The following is a 16,551-nucleotide window of genomic DNA, read 5'->3' on the forward strand; positions in this document are numbered from 1 at the left end:
GAAGGCCTCAACTCTGCCGTAGCCTTGGCCTTGACCGGGTACACTCCCTTTCGTTTTACAGATCTGATTAATAGATGTTTCAGTCCTAAGCAGACTGGTCTTACACTTGCGTAAAGGAGTTAAGTTGTGTTTATATATTACATGTTAAATGTTTCACAGACCAGCTTTCATTGTTTTAACACAGGGAAAGACTTCACTTGACTTTTGAGGCACAGCTGAGCGATCGTAAATCACAATGGCTGCTCAACGCTTTCCGTGTCTCTTTGAGTCCTTGCTGTAATCAGGTGTCCCTAACTCAAATGTTCATGAATGTATTTTGTTTCTAGATGATTATTCTTTGCAGCTCCGTACAAGGCCTTACACTACGCTTCGTTTATGCTTCTGCTCTTTTTAGTGCCAACCATAGTTCGTTTGGCGTCCAACATTATTGGCTTTTGCACTCTTATTAGCACACTCCTTTGCCAATTATGTATACACAACTGCCTCTCTGAATATGACCACTATTAAATTGCCCAAGAAAGATATACACAACTCCCTGTGCTCACTTTGGGCTTCGTCATCTCCACTGCAAGCAACAAACAAAATGATACAGAAACTGAAACAATATAATTATATTTAACGGGAGGAGACATCAGTTGTTTTGTTTCACGTGTTAATTTTTCCTTTTTCTTTTACGACAGAATAAGTAAAAAATGTTCTGTCGGTTAATAGAGGTATAACAAAAAACATTTAGAATATCGTTCACTCTTATTGATATCTGCTTTTCAGTTAATTTAGTAGAAATATTTCAGTCGAACGTCTCAGATTTAGAGATTTAATAATCAGCACACTTCTGAGCGCCAAGGACAACAGAACAAAGTTCGCGGCACAGGCGCACCCATATCGCAATTTTACATTCAGAGGACTCCCCAAATCACATAGAATGGCAAAGACTCAAATAAGGATGCATGCATTGCTTTCTCACTCGTCGTCGGCTTGTCTGATTTAGGCCACACCTGACACATTGTCAATGTACGAATATCTATGTCGCACTGAACAGAGAACTTCACTCTCGGTTCGAAGACCATCTTCATCTCAGAAAAACATGTAGAAGACGTTGGAGTCAAACATCTAAATTTTTCGTCACTGGGGCAGTACCGAAAACTGCAGACATGAACGAAGGCTGGAGATGCAGAAGGGTGAAATGGAATCACTAGCTGGCAGGAAAGTACAGTCAAACGACTAGACAGAATACCTAAACGTTGGCTTATTTAAACTTTATCTATCTTTGGACGAGACGTTAGACCTTAAGCTTCTTTCTTTCTCTGTAGCTCTCTGAACTGTACGCTGAATTTTCCCTGTAAATTAAACCAGTGTGATAGACCATCGTTCTCCGAGGATGAATAAATGCTAACTAAACGACTGCTGCGGTTGCGGTGACCACAGGCACAGCGGGCTCGAGTGCAGATGGCAGTAGAAATTTCCATCTCCAGTATTTGAATGGCAACAGTGGGAGAAGTGATGACTCATCGCGAGACTGTGTACCTTTGTCCTTCTCAGATGAACCCTGTATTTCGCCTCAATAGTCAGTCATCGAATAATGGAGTGGGATGCTGTTTAACAATAGTTCGACCGCTGGATGGGGAGTTTGAAGTAGGAAGTACCCAAGTTTTTTTAAGGAAAATAAAGATCAAGTGCTGACACCAAGTTTAACCCTCTATCTCAATTTCATTTTTAAAATTATTCACAAGAATGCAATTATGTAACTGTACATCAAAAAATTAAAACAAAGGTAACGGAATGTTAAATCAGGTGACATGATGGAATTATGAAATGAGACACTAAGTAGTCGATGAGTGTTGGGCAGCAAAATAACTGACGATGACTGGAGTGGAGAGGATATAAAATACAGACTGATAATAGTAAGAAAAACATTTCTGATAAAGAGAAACTTGTTGATATTTAATGTAAAAGTACGTTCTTCAATGATGAAGATACTAAAGAATTTCGGACTCCATCCTAGATTAATCAAAATGAGAAAATTAACTCTTAAATCTAAAGTAAGGTTTAAAGGACAAATATCTGAACCGTTTACGATTCAAGCAGAGTTTGGACAGAGAGATGGTTTATCGCTATTAGTTTCCAACTCTGATACGGTCAACGTGATGAGGGAGTGGTACAAGGAAGTCCTTAAAACTTAAGAGTTGGAACGAAGAAATTTGAAAGAAACTGAAATTGCTAGGGTTTCGCAGATGGTTTGCGTTCCTAACTAAGAATATTCAAGAAGGCAAAAATCAAATAACACAAAACATAAGACAAAAATTATGACTCAAGGTATTATTCTAGAAGATTGAGCAGAACCACTAGTAATCAACCAGCAGGGAAGTAAAAGTAGTGAAACAATTTAAATACTTTAGAAATTATGATATACAGCTTGGATGAGCAACCGGCATGACAATAAAGAACTAATAAAATGAAAAAAAGCTAAAAAATTAACATGGTCTATATACAATAAAAAATGCCTATCAATCAAAACTAAGTTTAAACATTACAAGACGGTTTTTCAACCAGAGCTGACATACGGAAGTGGAACTCTTTTCAAAGTCACTCAGAAAGACAAATTTCTAAAAGCAGAGACAAGAATAGCTAGAATGCACACAAATAATAAAAATCAAAAAGATAAGAGAATTGTGCATAGTGCCAAAAGAAGTGATGTACAGCGAACTGGAGCCCTTTATAGATGTTATATGGAAGAAAGGGCACTCTTTTTTTTTGGCCACATTATGAGGACACCAGAAACCAGATTACCAAGAAAAAAATTATGGAGAAACTTCGTAAAATGAAGATTAGATGCCAAAATAGAGTAACTAATGAAGAGCTAATGAACCGAAATGGAAAGTAAAATAAATTTGACTAAAAGAAGAGAGCTGTTGATAGGAAGCATTCTGAGGCATCAAGAAGTGTTCAGTTTAGTAACCAAAGAAATTTTGTTTGATATCTATCGCAGAGCGAGATCAATGATAGATTAAAGCAAACAGGTGCAAATGCATAAACGAGGGATTTCAAAACGTAAGTTAAACAATATTATGACAGACTAAGTAAATGTTATTGAATGCCACACTACACTTCTCAGTGACACAGACAAATGGCACTAGTTTCCAACATAGTCACCAAATCTCTGTAAACGGCGGTTGGAACGTTCTACCAATCTTTCACTTCCTGACGACAGAAACCTGCTCCTTGCTCGCGGAGCTATTCAAGAACTGTTTCGTGAACGTACTGATAGTTGGAAAATTTCTTTCCCCAAATGTTCTTTTCAGCTCGCCGAGAGGACAGAAATCGCCTGTGTAAGATTCGAACTTCCCGACTGGCATCACCCACGTCTGTGTGGTCTTGGTTTAAATTGTTGGCACCATTTCATCTTCACCAGGGTCCGCCCCCAGTAGCTGAGTGGTAGCGTGACAGAATGTCAATCGCAAGGGCCCGGGTTCCATTCCCGGCTGGGTCGTAGATTCTTCCCTGCTCAGGGACTGGGTTGTGTTGTCACAATCATTATCATTTCATCTCCATTGACGGCGAACGGTCTACCCGACGGAAGGCGACATTTACACCTTATCTTCACCGGGGCAAGTAAAATAAATTTGACTAAAAGAAGAGAGCTGTTGATAGGAAGCATTCTGAGGCATCAAGAAGTGTTCAGTTTAGTAACCAAAGAAATTTTGTTTGATATCTATCGCAGAGCGAGATCAATGATAGATTAAAGCAAACAGGTGCAAATGCATAAACGAGGGATTTCAAAACGTAAGTTAAACAATATTATGACAGACTAAGTAAATGTTATTGAATGCCACACTACACTTCTCAGTGACACAGACAAATGGCACTAGTTTCCAACATAGTCACCAAATCTCTGTAAACGGCGGTTGGAACGTTCTACCAATCTTTCACTTCCTGACGACAGAAACCTGCTCCTTGCTCGCGGAGCTATTCAAGAACTGTTTCGTGAACGTACTGATAGTTGGAAAATTTCTTTCCCCAAATGTTCTTTTCAGCTCGCCGAGAGGACAGAAATCGCCTGTGTAAGATTCGAACTTCCCGACTGGCATCACCCACGTCTGTGTGGTCTTGGTTTAAATTGTTGGCACCATTTCATCTTCACCAGGGTCCGCCCCCAGTAGCTGAGTGGTAGCGTGACAGAATGTCAATCGCAAGGGCCCGGGTTCCATTCCCGGCTGGGTCGTAGATTCTTCCCTGCTCAGGGACTGGGTTGTGTTGTCACAATCATTATCATTTCATCTCCATTGACGGCGAACGGTCTACCCGACGGAAGGCGACATTTACACCTTATCTTCACCGGGGCTGGAAGCGACACTGCATTTAATCCCTATACCAACAGAAATTCACGATGAATCTATGAGAAATTTGGATGTCCCGACTTCAAGAATCTTACTGTCCCGTGTATTTCACATTTGAAGTAAGTGTATGACAATGCTACGTACAAATTATCCAGTTAATAAGTATCTTAAAAGAGGAAAATGATACTTGTAGAAAGGTAAAATGAGAAAGAAGTTCCTTATTCGTGACTAATTAAGTCAGCTTCGCAAAATACAGTTATGAAACCAGCTGTCCATAATACCCTTTTGCCCATGATAGTTAAGTCTCTTTTATGTTAGAATTTTCCACAAACAGCAGATTTCAACCAAAAATCTGCAATCACTGTCAGAAGCCGGTGTTTGCCACCCTTTTCCCTATACGATTACTACGAGGGCTGTCCAGAAAGTAAGTTACGATCGGTCGCGAAATGGAAACGACTATGAAAATCCGATAAAGCTTTGCAAAGATGTGTTGGGCAGTGTCTCTAGTATGACTCTAGGTAGAATTATGTCGCTCTTTTCACTCCTGAGCTCTTAGTGAGCGCGTAAAGATGCTATAGAAAATAGTGTCTCCCGCAAAGTACGAGGGCCTGGTGAGAATTTTCCCCTGAAGCTATGCAACCAACATTACATAGCTGTCGTGCGGTTTCTTCTTCAAGACAATTCTCAGCCTCATTCTGCAGGGGCAATGAAGATGTTCCTGAATCGTTTCAATTGGAAATGTTTGGTTACCCACAATACAGCCCGTAATTGTCTCCCTCTGAGTTTCATCTCTGCTCAAACGAACCGCTGGCTATGAAGACAACATTTTGGCACAGACAACGAGCTTTAGGCCAGCGTACAGAATTGGCGGAAAGCACTGGCGGCTCCCTTCTATGATAAGAGTATTGGAAAGTTGGTACAACGCTACGACGAATGTCTGAGTCAGAACGGCGACTACGTACAGAAGTAACTGAAAGGTGTAGCTAACTGTTACAAATGAAACATCTCTGATTTTCACTGTGATTTTCATTTCGCGATCGATCGTAACTTACTTTCTGGACAGCCCTCGTATGTGTTGAGATAAAACGATACAGACTTGTGAAATAATACAAGGTGTTTGAAAAAGAACACCCTAGTTTCAAGTATAAATTTTATGGGGAAATTAATGAAAAATTACATCAATGAGTACATATCAAGAAAGAGAAGTTTCGTTTAATGTTAGTAGACGTTAACGTGGCATTCATTTGCTGCCCTGCCCACGTCGAGACGCTATTCCACTTCTCACCACGCATTCACCAACATATCAGCCGCGCCTAGTGGCCACATGGTTTGAGGCGCCATGTCACAGATTGCGCGGCCCCTTCCGCCAGAGGTTAGAGTCCTCCCTTGGGCATGGGTGTGTGTTGTTCTTAGCATAAGTTAGTTTAAGTTAGTGTGTAAGTGTAGGGACCGATGACTTAAGCACTTTGGTCCCTTAGGAATTCACACACACACCAACATTTCAGGTGTAACTGCCCCAACCGCCGCAACGATTCTTTCCCGTAAATGATTGATGTCTCTGATCTTTTCGCTGAACACAACATTTTTTATGTGGCCAGGAAAGAAAAAGTCCAGTGGGTTTAAGTCTGGGCTTCGTGGTGGCCAAGGTATTGGGGCAACCCTGCCTATCCACCTTCCTGGAAAGCGAGTGTCAAGAGCACATGTTAACTGTAATGAGGTGGGGCGCCATCTTTTTGGAAAAACACAAGCCCCTTTTCCGCCTCAATATCTCCACTTGGGAAAAGACTTACTCTGTCAACATGTGACAATAAAGGTCCCCATTTATTGTTTTTTCTGCAAAAATGAATGGACCAATCACACGATCATCCATCACACTGCACCAGACATTAACTTTGGTAGAGTTATGTTGATGCTGAATAGCTTCATGTGGATGCTCTGCCCCCCCAAATTCTACAGCTATGACGATTAAACTGTTCCACTGACATGAAATGTAGCCTCATCAAAAAGAGACTTTTTTTAAATTGAGATCATCATCAGTTCTGTGCAGAAAGCGAACAGCAAACTCATACCTTTCGATTTTATCGGTAGGTTTTATTTCATGTAACAGTTGCAATTTGTAGGCGCGCAACTTCAGCCTTTTACCCATCATACACAGTACCTTTAGGCACTCCTAATTTTGGACTACGTCTAGCTAATGACTTCTCCTGGCTCCAAATACACGAAACACGGATCTGTTCACCAACATCTTCAGAAGTTCTCAGTCTTCCTCGTGATTCTGCTTTTAAAAAGCTACTGGTTTCCTTGAAAGACTTTAGCCAGTGACGGATAGTTTTTGCTGTAGGTGGTTCACCACCACGCTGAGGTCCCAAATTACGTTGCACTGTTGTACCTGACTCCATTTTTAGACGCCAAATAACACACTGCGCTTTCTGTTGCGGAGTACACATTGTTGTTGAGTTGAACTATACTGCACTGCACACCTGCCTGGACTGAACTGAGGGACAGAGGAAAAAAAACAGCATTGGTGCCGTCTCAAGGTCAGGCAGACCTGCCAACTAAAGGGGAGCCAAACTTGAAGAGTTGATGACTCAAACACCACAAACTAGAATAATGTATGTCACTTTGTATAGATTCTAGGACCATTAAAACTAGGGAGTTCTTTTTCAGACAGACTGTATTTGTAACCGCACGATACCTATCCTGCAGAAACCTGGATCATTTACTCTCCTATGACAATGCGCCACACTTGGGCAGTGGTCTCAGTGATGGAACACATTGCGAAACTACTTTCTGAGGTCCCTATGTCGCCTGCAGAAGTTGTACGGAGAATAAATAGAATAGATCAGCATGGAGAGCAGTATCAAATCAGCCTTTGGGCAATAACTGAAGGCAATAACCGAACCTCAAGTGCACTAACCAGTCATCCACAGGTGGTAGCTATGCTGTACAGCTGGTGTTACACCTACAGGTCACAGGAAGCCGATTACAGGTTGCATGGACAACGGTTTTGCAAACAGTGTAGGATGCTGAGCTCCGTCATGCTGCTCTTTACTTAATGCAAGAAGCAAATAACTTAACGAAAGGGATATGCAAATACAAGTTCCTATTGGTGTAGGGCGAAAACAGCGCTCCACGAAGGAAAACTGAGAGGAACTCAGCCTCATGATCACTCTGATATATGTGTAGGCGTTAAGACATGAAAGAGAGTAGCCTCTCGCCAGTGAAATGCCGTACAGTGCTACAAATTCTAGTGTTCATTTAGGGAGATGTCACACAGTTCGCTCTCATAAAGATTAGTTCATCCAGATAAACCACAATGTCGCTTTTCTTTATCTATGGATGTTTACACTTGCTCGTATGTTGACAGGCCCAGTGGTTAAGGAGGAGAAAGGACCTCCGGGATACTGGCCCGTACGGCATCAGCAGTAGGAAGACAGGTTGACCCACCTGCTCCGAGGAGACGGGCGCGTGGTGCAGCTTGGCCAGCGCAGAGATGGTCTCGATGTCGTTCCGCAGGTCGCTCTGGCAGCCGCACAGGATGACCGGCGTGTTGTCGCAGTGCTGCCGGATCTCCGGGTACCACTGCACACAAGGTAACCATCATTGTGCTAGTGGACGTCTGTGACACGTATACTTGTACAGGCACATCTGTTTTAATTACAACTTTGCACAACCGCTAAATCAATTAGAAAGGGTGTCCCTCATCAAACATGAGTCATGCATGAACCACACAGCAATGTACAGTTAAAAAGAAAAATCGTCTAACTATGAAATGAAATAAGATTGCAAACTAGAGTTCTATAGTTCAATAACATGAATATGCACTGAGGTGAGAAAAATCGTAGGATACCTGCTAACATCGAGTCGGTCTCCCTTTGTTGCGGTGTAGTGCAGCAGATCGAAGTGGTATAGACTCAACAAGTCGTTGGAAGTCCCCTGCAGAAATGTTGAGCCATGCTGATTCTATAACCATTCGAAATTGCGAAAGTGCTGGGGTTGCAGGACTTTGTGGAGGAACTGACCTCTCTATTATGACCCACAGATGTTCGATGGGGTTTATTTCGGACGATGTGGGTGAACAAACTGCCGAGAATATTCTTCAAACTAACCACGAACAGTTGTGGCCCAGTTACGTGGCTCATTGTCATCCATGAATGTTCCATGGTCACTGTGCGGTGTAGCTGAGCGGTCAAGGGCGCCTTGCCATGGTTCGCTCGGCTTTCCCCCTTCGGAGGTTCAAGTCCTCGTCGGGCATGGGTATATGCGTTGTCCTCAGCGTAAGTTGGTTTAAGTCAGATTAAGTAGTGCGTGAGCCTAGAGACAGATGACTTCAGCGGTTTGGTCCTGTAGGAACTTACCATCACCATCACCATTTCATCGTCGTTTGGGAACATGAAGTCAGTTAATAGTCGCAAAGAGTCTCCAAGAAGCCGAAGATTGGTTCAGTTGGACCAGAGGATCCAGTTCATTCCATATTGACACAGCCCGACCACACAGTGCCCTGTTGACAACTTGGGTCCATGGTTTCGTGGGGTCTGTGCCATGCTCGAACCCTATTATCAGCTCTTACCATATGCAGTCGGGCTCATATGACCAGGTGACGGTTTTCTCACTGTCTAGGGTCCAACCGATATGGTCACGAGCCGCCGGTGGTCTGCTGCCATAGCCCATTAACGCTAAATCTCGGAATACTGAATTCCCTAACGACTGCCTAAATGAATAGTCCCATGCATCAAGCTGCAACTATCGTTCCACTTTCAGTGTCTGTTAATTCCCGTCTTGCGGCCATAATCACGTCGGAAACATTTTCTCATTAATCAACTGACTAGAAATGACAGCTTCGCAAATGCACTGTCTTTTGGCACATTGTGTACGCGATACTGTCGCCATCTCGCTGTCCCATGACTTTTTGTCACCCCAATGTAAATTTTATTACAAGATTTACCTGAAGTCGAGAAACGACAAGAACGTAGAATGAATAGTCGATTAATATGAAAGATACGAATATCGTGGCAAAGACCTGAAGCTAATGGAACATGTGAGGTCCTGATCTAATAAATTAGCTGTGAAGGTACAAATTAGCAGTCCTGTGATTGCACCGAAAGAATGGTTAACTAAAACATGCCTACTGTGTTAGTAGATGAATCGTGAATGACCTCAGGTCTTCCCAAGAAATTACAAGGTCCGCAACAGTTACAGGGTTCTAACATAGCGCCTGCAAATATCTCTGAGTCTCACCACCCATTCACCTAACCTATCATTATGCCTAGCATTATGTGCCCTTTGCTTAAAGTCATTGGTTGGCCAGTTTTGAGGACTGATTTCTGTTTGCACCTTCCTTGTATCACTTTCTCAAGAACATCATTAGAAAGTTATAGAGACAGCCCATCTCCTTGTCTTACTCCCATTTTGATTTCGGGAGGGCATGACGGTTCCCAAATAAATATAATTCTGTTTTTGTATCTATCTGTGTCTGTTCTATAACTGCAAGTGCTTTCAGATCTACAAGTCGGTCTTTTAATATCTGGAAGAGTGATTAGCGGACAACTCAGTCATAGGATTTTTTTTTAAATCAACAAATCTGCAGACTAAATTTTTGCTAAAAATTCCCTGATATCTAAGGATTACCTTTCCGTTCATGATTTTCTCTGGGCATGACCAACCTGGTCTGAATTTTCCCAGATATCCTCCAAGGTTTGGTTCCTGTTGCCTCTGTGCTCTATCGAGAAGACGCTGAAATAAAATTTTGTAGGCAGCTGATATTAGTGAGATCCCCTCGTAGTTATTTACATCTCTTCTGTGCCGTTTCTTGTATTTCTGATTAATTTGGCTGTCTCTTTCCTCAATGTCAGGAAGGTTTTGCAGTTGTCTTCTGTAATAATACTCCACCAGTTGTGCTCATTCTGTCGATACTGGATTTCGTACTCGCAGTCCTCATTCCATCAATGGTGATTTTTCCTTTTCTGCAGAGGAATTAGTGTTTGCGCTGTTTCGATAATTTTGCTTTTGAGTTGTAGGTAGCTGTTTGACTGCTTTTTCTCTATTTCTTCTGTGAGATACTGTTAGATGCTGCTAGTATCAAACTTGAGGGCTTGGATCTTCTTTTTTGTGAACCTCTGACGTTTAAAAGTAGTTTTCCTCTTGTCAGTCTTTCTGATTTGAACGTTCGTAACTTCTCTTTAGCAAGTATAAGATATTGCTACATGATCGGTTTGGAATCCACTGATGAATGAGTTCGGTGACTCCCATTTTATCTGTTGTGGTAGTTTCTTTTTGAAGTGTGCTGGCACGATTTTAAGGTTGAATAACCTTTTTCCGTCCTGGTTAGTCCATTTATGTGCTGGGAATTCTACAGGTTTTTTCTCTTGTACTTCCTTTCTTTGCCTAACTCTGTACTAAAATCGCCTACTGGGATTTTGACATGAATTTTATAAACTATTTCTTCTAGTGCTTCCCGTGATTTGTCTTCATTTGTTGTACTTGATGTTTCCTTTTACTTGTCACTCTCTTTGTACCTGCACCTACTTCGTTGTTTGCAAAAGTAATTTGTTCAGTAATTACTCCTTTCGTCTGTTTCTCTGTAATCTTAATTTGTAAGGTAATGGACATCTTACTTAATTTATACTTATAAAATTTCCTCTTCTTAAACAAAATCTTATAATCTACAGGTACGACGGGCGTTCAACAAGTAATCCAGCACTTTTTTTACTGAAAGCAGATAAGCTTTATGCAGAATTCCAATACACCATACCAATGCCCACTCTGTTCGCTATGAAATCTTATTTTTCAACATAATTGTGATAGCCTGACTTTATTCGACAACGTCTGTACTATTTATTACAATATCCACTACTGCAGTTTCAGTCTTCAGTCATTTTTCAAGTGGTCATGCTTGCTGAAAACACAGTAATACTCTACATCAAGGAAGAGAATACTAAAGAGTAAGCCAGTATGGCTCGTGTCACCCTTTGTAATATAGGCCATCGGCAGGTCACAGTAGTTTTACATCTATGGATCTGTAATCACTTTAAATTCGAAGGTGATTCAGGACCCTCACATCCAGTAATAGGGTTTAATACTTATTGTTAATTTAATTGTGATCCATTTGATCCCTGTTATGCCCATTTTGTATACGCTTTCGTCAGCACAAAGATGTTGATCTTTTCGGCAAATACTAGTAGTCCGAAATTATAGTTTCTGACTTTCTAGTATTTTTTACGGAGTCTCCTACTTAGGATTTGTCCTTTATTGTGTGTGCTACCTTTGTATTAATACCTGCCCCCCCCCCTCCCTCCCTCCTACAAACACACAGTATGATAACTATGCGCAGAATTAAAAGATTTCCACGGAGTATCTTTTGTCTGGTTTAGAATAAATTTTGTTTCTCTGTTAAGGATATCTTCTGTGTCTGTAACAATGTTTTCAATTTTCTTGTTTGCAACGACGGGGAAACCTGATGAAACCTGATTTTGTTTTAATTCTGTTTGGCATAAGTTTTTTTCGCCCAACTTCAGTTACCGATGTATCGTATTTGATCTTATTAAGTGCTCTTTGAACTCCACTGACCCAGCCTTAGGTACAAGAGTTCTGCAATTTATTTTCCCCAAACAACAAGTAATAGAAAGAGTTAGGTTTATAAGGCCTATGTTATGGTTTCTTGGGGCAGTCTTCGTGGAACCAGGGAAAAGGCCAGAGATCGATGCGTATAGCCCGCTAATTAAACTTGCCGCAGTACATTACATACTGATAATTCATCTCCCTGCAGAGCGCAAGAAAAACATAAACAGTCTTAATGAGCTGATAGAATCAACATGGAACGTAGCGGTCGCTCGGTTCCAGACTGTAGCGCCTGGAACCGCACGGCCACTCCGGCCGGCTCACACCTACAACCGTCTCGAGCAAGCCAGTCTATATGCAGGTCTCAGAGATGTAGTCATCATGATAGAGCTATTGATTTACAGGATGAGCCAGAAGATATGCAACCCCAAATTCAAAAAATTCTAATCTGCAATAATGTACTTACAATGCTTACACTCACAGTATATATTTTCTCGTAACAGATGCTGGATATGTCCTCGGTGTGCTACAGCAAATGCCTCAACACTTTTCTTCATGTAAGCTGCTACGTTTTGGATGGTCGCTACACTACTACAGGGTATTTCGTCTTTGCCGTTGGGCATCAGTTGCTCGATTGTGTGATGGTTAATCTTGTATACGTTACCATTCAGGTGTCCCCAAAGGAAAACGTCGAGCGGAGATAAATCTGCGGATCTAGCCGGCCACAGGCCACGAGAATTAATGTGTTCGCCAAAGAAATCACACAACATTATCATTGCAATGGTTCTGTCCCCCATGTGCACCGCTGCATCATCTTGCTGCAGCAAGCACTGTCGCTTATTAGCCTCTAACAATGTTACGAATTGCATGATGATGTAATGGTAAAGTTCAGCTATTACCGTTTCCGAGAAAAAAAATTGGGCCTATAATTCTCTTGCGCGGAACGGCACGCCAAAGTCCATCCCTCTGTAAATGTAATGCGGTCTCATGTGAAATGTGAGGCTTTTCGTAGCTCCAGTATCTGTCTTTCTGGCTGTTTACATAGCTAAGTAAATGAAGTCATGCTTCATTTGAGCAGAAAACATAAACCAACACCCGAAAATTGTTGCGAATAAAACGCAAGAAAATTGACACTAATGTCGTCTTTTTCCTCTGTCAGGTTCTCGAAGCTCGTACACAATACAAATGCGATACGGACGGAGTTTCAGCTTCTTTATGGCTCTGCGAACACTTCCGTAAGACATTTCAGTTCGGTGACACAGTTTTGTTACCGACTTTTTTGAAGAAATAGCAAGGATGCGCAGACGTTTTCCATTGAGGCATCATTTAACAACGAAGATCGGCCGGAACGTTCACATTCATTCAAACAACCAGTTTTTCTGAAACGAGCCATTGTGCGTGAAATGGTTGATCTGATAGCCGCCCTTCTTTCAGGGAAAGCTATCGTAAAGTTTCAAGAACGAACTCACATTCAGCCAGGGAAAAACGAGTGTTCGTTCGTACAGAACTAACTCAATACTGAGATCAAAATGACGGGAAACTGCTCGGATATCAGGTGCTACGCGTCTCCCAGAAGCTCATCCGTTCCCAACACAAACATTCCCGCCGATATGACATTCATTTTCCCATCTTTTTAATTTATGGCTGCTTAACTTTTGGATCATCCTGTAGATGCAAGAAACTGCAGTACATGTACAACGAGGAACATAATGAAAAGGTAAATCTATAATAGTATGCATTAATCTAAAGGAAACTGTTTTCTATCGTGTAATATTATATGCTAGGTAATAATAAGCAATAACAATAATAACAATGATCGAAACAAATATACATCCATCTTGAAGCCGAGACACAAGAGTTCAGACATCACAAAGTTAAGACGACTCACCTTGTTGACAGCGTTGTCGAGGGAGTCGGGATCACTGACCCTGAAGCACAACAGGAACACCTTTGCATCCTGATAGGCCAAAGGTCGCACCGTATCGTAAGCCGCAGAACCTAAAAGCAGACAAAATTAAAGTTAGCCACCGTTTTCAAGAAACGGCCAATGGATACACTTAACATCTGCACATCATCGAGAATAGTTGCAATAAAACTGCCTGTGACGTCAAAGATGCAGCGTTGTACAAACTACATATGTTTCTTATGCGCTCCCCCTCAATTCTTGTGTAGAAGCCATTCACAGTTCTGTGTATTAGTCTAAGATTATTTTGTCTGAATCTACAAGTACTTCATAATGACACAGATTAAATTTATCTGTTTTTCAAGTATGTGATTCTAGAGCACAATTCTTTATATCTAGGTAGAGCAAGTTCGGTCATTTCCTTGCATGGCTGTAAGTCAGCGTATGCGGATTCATAAATCACTGTGCAAAAACGTTGCACTTATTCCCACGCAATGAAAAGGCAAACCAACATCTGTTGCCTGAGACTTTATCGGATTTGAGGTTTCGCCAGTTTCTGGTAGAAGATTTTTATTAACAAAACAATTACGCAAAGCATTACTGCAAAAGCAGTCTTCATTTTAATTTATAAAGAAAGGACTTGACGCTTGTGTTTCGGACGTGGAACTAGAGAATCTTGTGTGTTACATGAGGCACAGGAAAGCGTGGCAGACTTCAATGAGAACTCTCCTCTGCAGCGGAGATAGATGTGGCTCAGTGTTCAGGTTCTCAGCAGAGCACTTCTAGGTACGCCAGCCAAGTCAGTGGCGGTCTGCTCACGTCACATCAGCGACTGTGGTAAGAGTAACTTGCAGCACTGGCGCGTTAGGATGAACGGAACTAAGGCATTCAACATCGTCTTTGGTGTAGCCTCACCATGTTCGACAGTACTGTCTCAGCTGCATGATTAATTTTAGCTTCTCTTTCAAGTCACGCAATCACTTATTAATGTGTAGGCAGGTATGCGATAATTTCACAAGGAAATATAGAAGGAGTTCAGCAAATTTCAATTCCCCACCAGTTTACTTCACTAACTGTTGTTTGAGTTATCATAATTTTTCCTTAATCAGTGTTTGAACTTATACCAAGTAATTTGATGTCATGCCATTTCCATTTTTTGTGCAAGTAAACTTTGTAAAAATTCGGAGTCGTGCAAATTGTGCTGTTGCGTAAAGTACACTCATGCTCAAAAATTAAGGATAATGCTGATACATGGTGAAACAACGCTCTGGTGGGCAGCTTGCGGGTTTAAATCACCTCGGGGTATGACCACGCGGTGCATTTGACCTGCAGTCGTCGCACGATGGCACTGTTAGCAGTCCACACATGCAGAGGTGTGTTGGTGCATGTCAGAGTACGGTGCAGCAGACTTTATCAGACGTGCTAATGGTGACTGTGTGTTGACACTGGCTCAAAGAACACGTATTGATGACGTTAGGAGGGATAGAATACTGGGGCGTCTGGAGGCTGGTCAAACACAGCAGATCGTAGCATGGGCCCTCCGTGTGCCACAAAGTGTGATCTCAAGATTATGGCAACGATTCCAGTAGACAGGAAACGTGTCCACGTGCTGCAGTACGGGACGTCCACAGTGTACAACTTCACAAGACGTATCTCACCATCAGTGCCCGCAGACGGCCTCGGAGTACCGCAGGTAGTCTCGCTCGGGACGTTACCGCAGCCACAGGAACAGTTGTCTCCAGACACACAGTCTACAGAAGACTGAACAGATATGGTTTTTTTGCCATGAAACCTGCAAGGTGCATTCCACTGACCCCTGGTCACAGGAGAGCCCATACAGTCTGGCGTCAAGAACACAGTACGCGGTCCTTGGAACAGTGGGCCCAGGTTATGTTTACGGACGAGTCCAGATATAGTCTCAACAGTGATTCTCATCTGGCGTGAACCTCGAACTAGATACCAACCCCTTAATGTCCTTGAAAGGGACCTGCATGGAGGTCGTGGTTTGATGCTGTGGGGTGCATGTCTTTGACAGAGGAACTGTAACAGGTCAGGTGCATCGGGACGTCATTTTGCACCAGCATGTCCGCCTTTTCAGGGGTGCAGTGGGTCCCACATTCCTCCTGATGAATGATAACGCACCGCCTCCCCCTCCTCCGAGCTGCCATCATGGAGGAGTACCTTGAAACAGAATGTATCAGCCGAATGGAGTGGCCTGTCTGTTCTCGAGACCTAAACCCCATCGAGCACGCCTGGGATGCTCTCGGTAGACGTATCGCTATGACACTTCAGGAGCTCCGACAGGCACTGGTGCAAGAATGGGAGGCTATACCCTGGCAGCTGCTCGACCACCTGATCCAGAGTATGCCAACGCGTTGTGCGGCCTATGTACGTGTGCATGGTGATCATATCCCATACTGATGTCGGGTTATACGCGCAGGAAACAGTGGTGTTTTGTAGCACATGTGTTTCGAGACGGTTTTCTCAACTTATCACGAATACCGTGGACTTACAGACCTGTGTCGTGTGTGTGTTCCCTATGTGCCTGCGCTATTAGCGCCAGTTTTGTGTAGTGCCACGTTGTGTGGCACCACATTCTGCAATTATCCTTAATTTTTGAGCACGAGTGTAGTTAGTAAACCCCCTATCATAGTAAATGGTTTTGGAAAAAAGAATTTTGACTACTCAAAACGAAGGTTCACAACTAGGGCAAAAATCCTCTAAAGTGTTAATTCAATTCATTGTGCACATCTAATT

At 42.3% G+C, this 16,551-nt stretch overlaps 1 protein-coding gene across 1 annotated transcript in view; it reads right to left on the reverse strand.

Annotated features, from left to right (window-relative positions):
- LOC126457289 (ras-like GTP-binding protein Rho1) overlaps nt 1–16,551 on the reverse strand; it is a 292,146-nt gene that overhangs the window by 19,946 nt on the left and 255,649 nt on the right. The window contains exons 3-4 of the mRNA XM_050093461.1: nt 13,780–13,889; nt 7,782–7,916 (exon numbers count right to left, since the gene is read on the reverse strand). Of these exons, the coding sequence (XP_049949418.1) occupies nt 7,782–7,916; nt 13,780–13,889 (245 nt within the window). The remainder of the gene's footprint in view (nt 1–7,781; nt 7,917–13,779; nt 13,890–16,551) is intronic.

Source organism: Schistocerca serialis, chromosome 2 (assembly GCF_023864345.2).
Source record: "Schistocerca serialis cubense isolate TAMUIC-IGC-003099 chromosome 2, iqSchSeri2.2, whole genome shotgun sequence".
In the NCBI taxonomy this organism is placed as follows: domain Eukaryota; kingdom Metazoa; phylum Arthropoda; class Insecta; order Orthoptera; family Acrididae; genus Schistocerca; species Schistocerca serialis.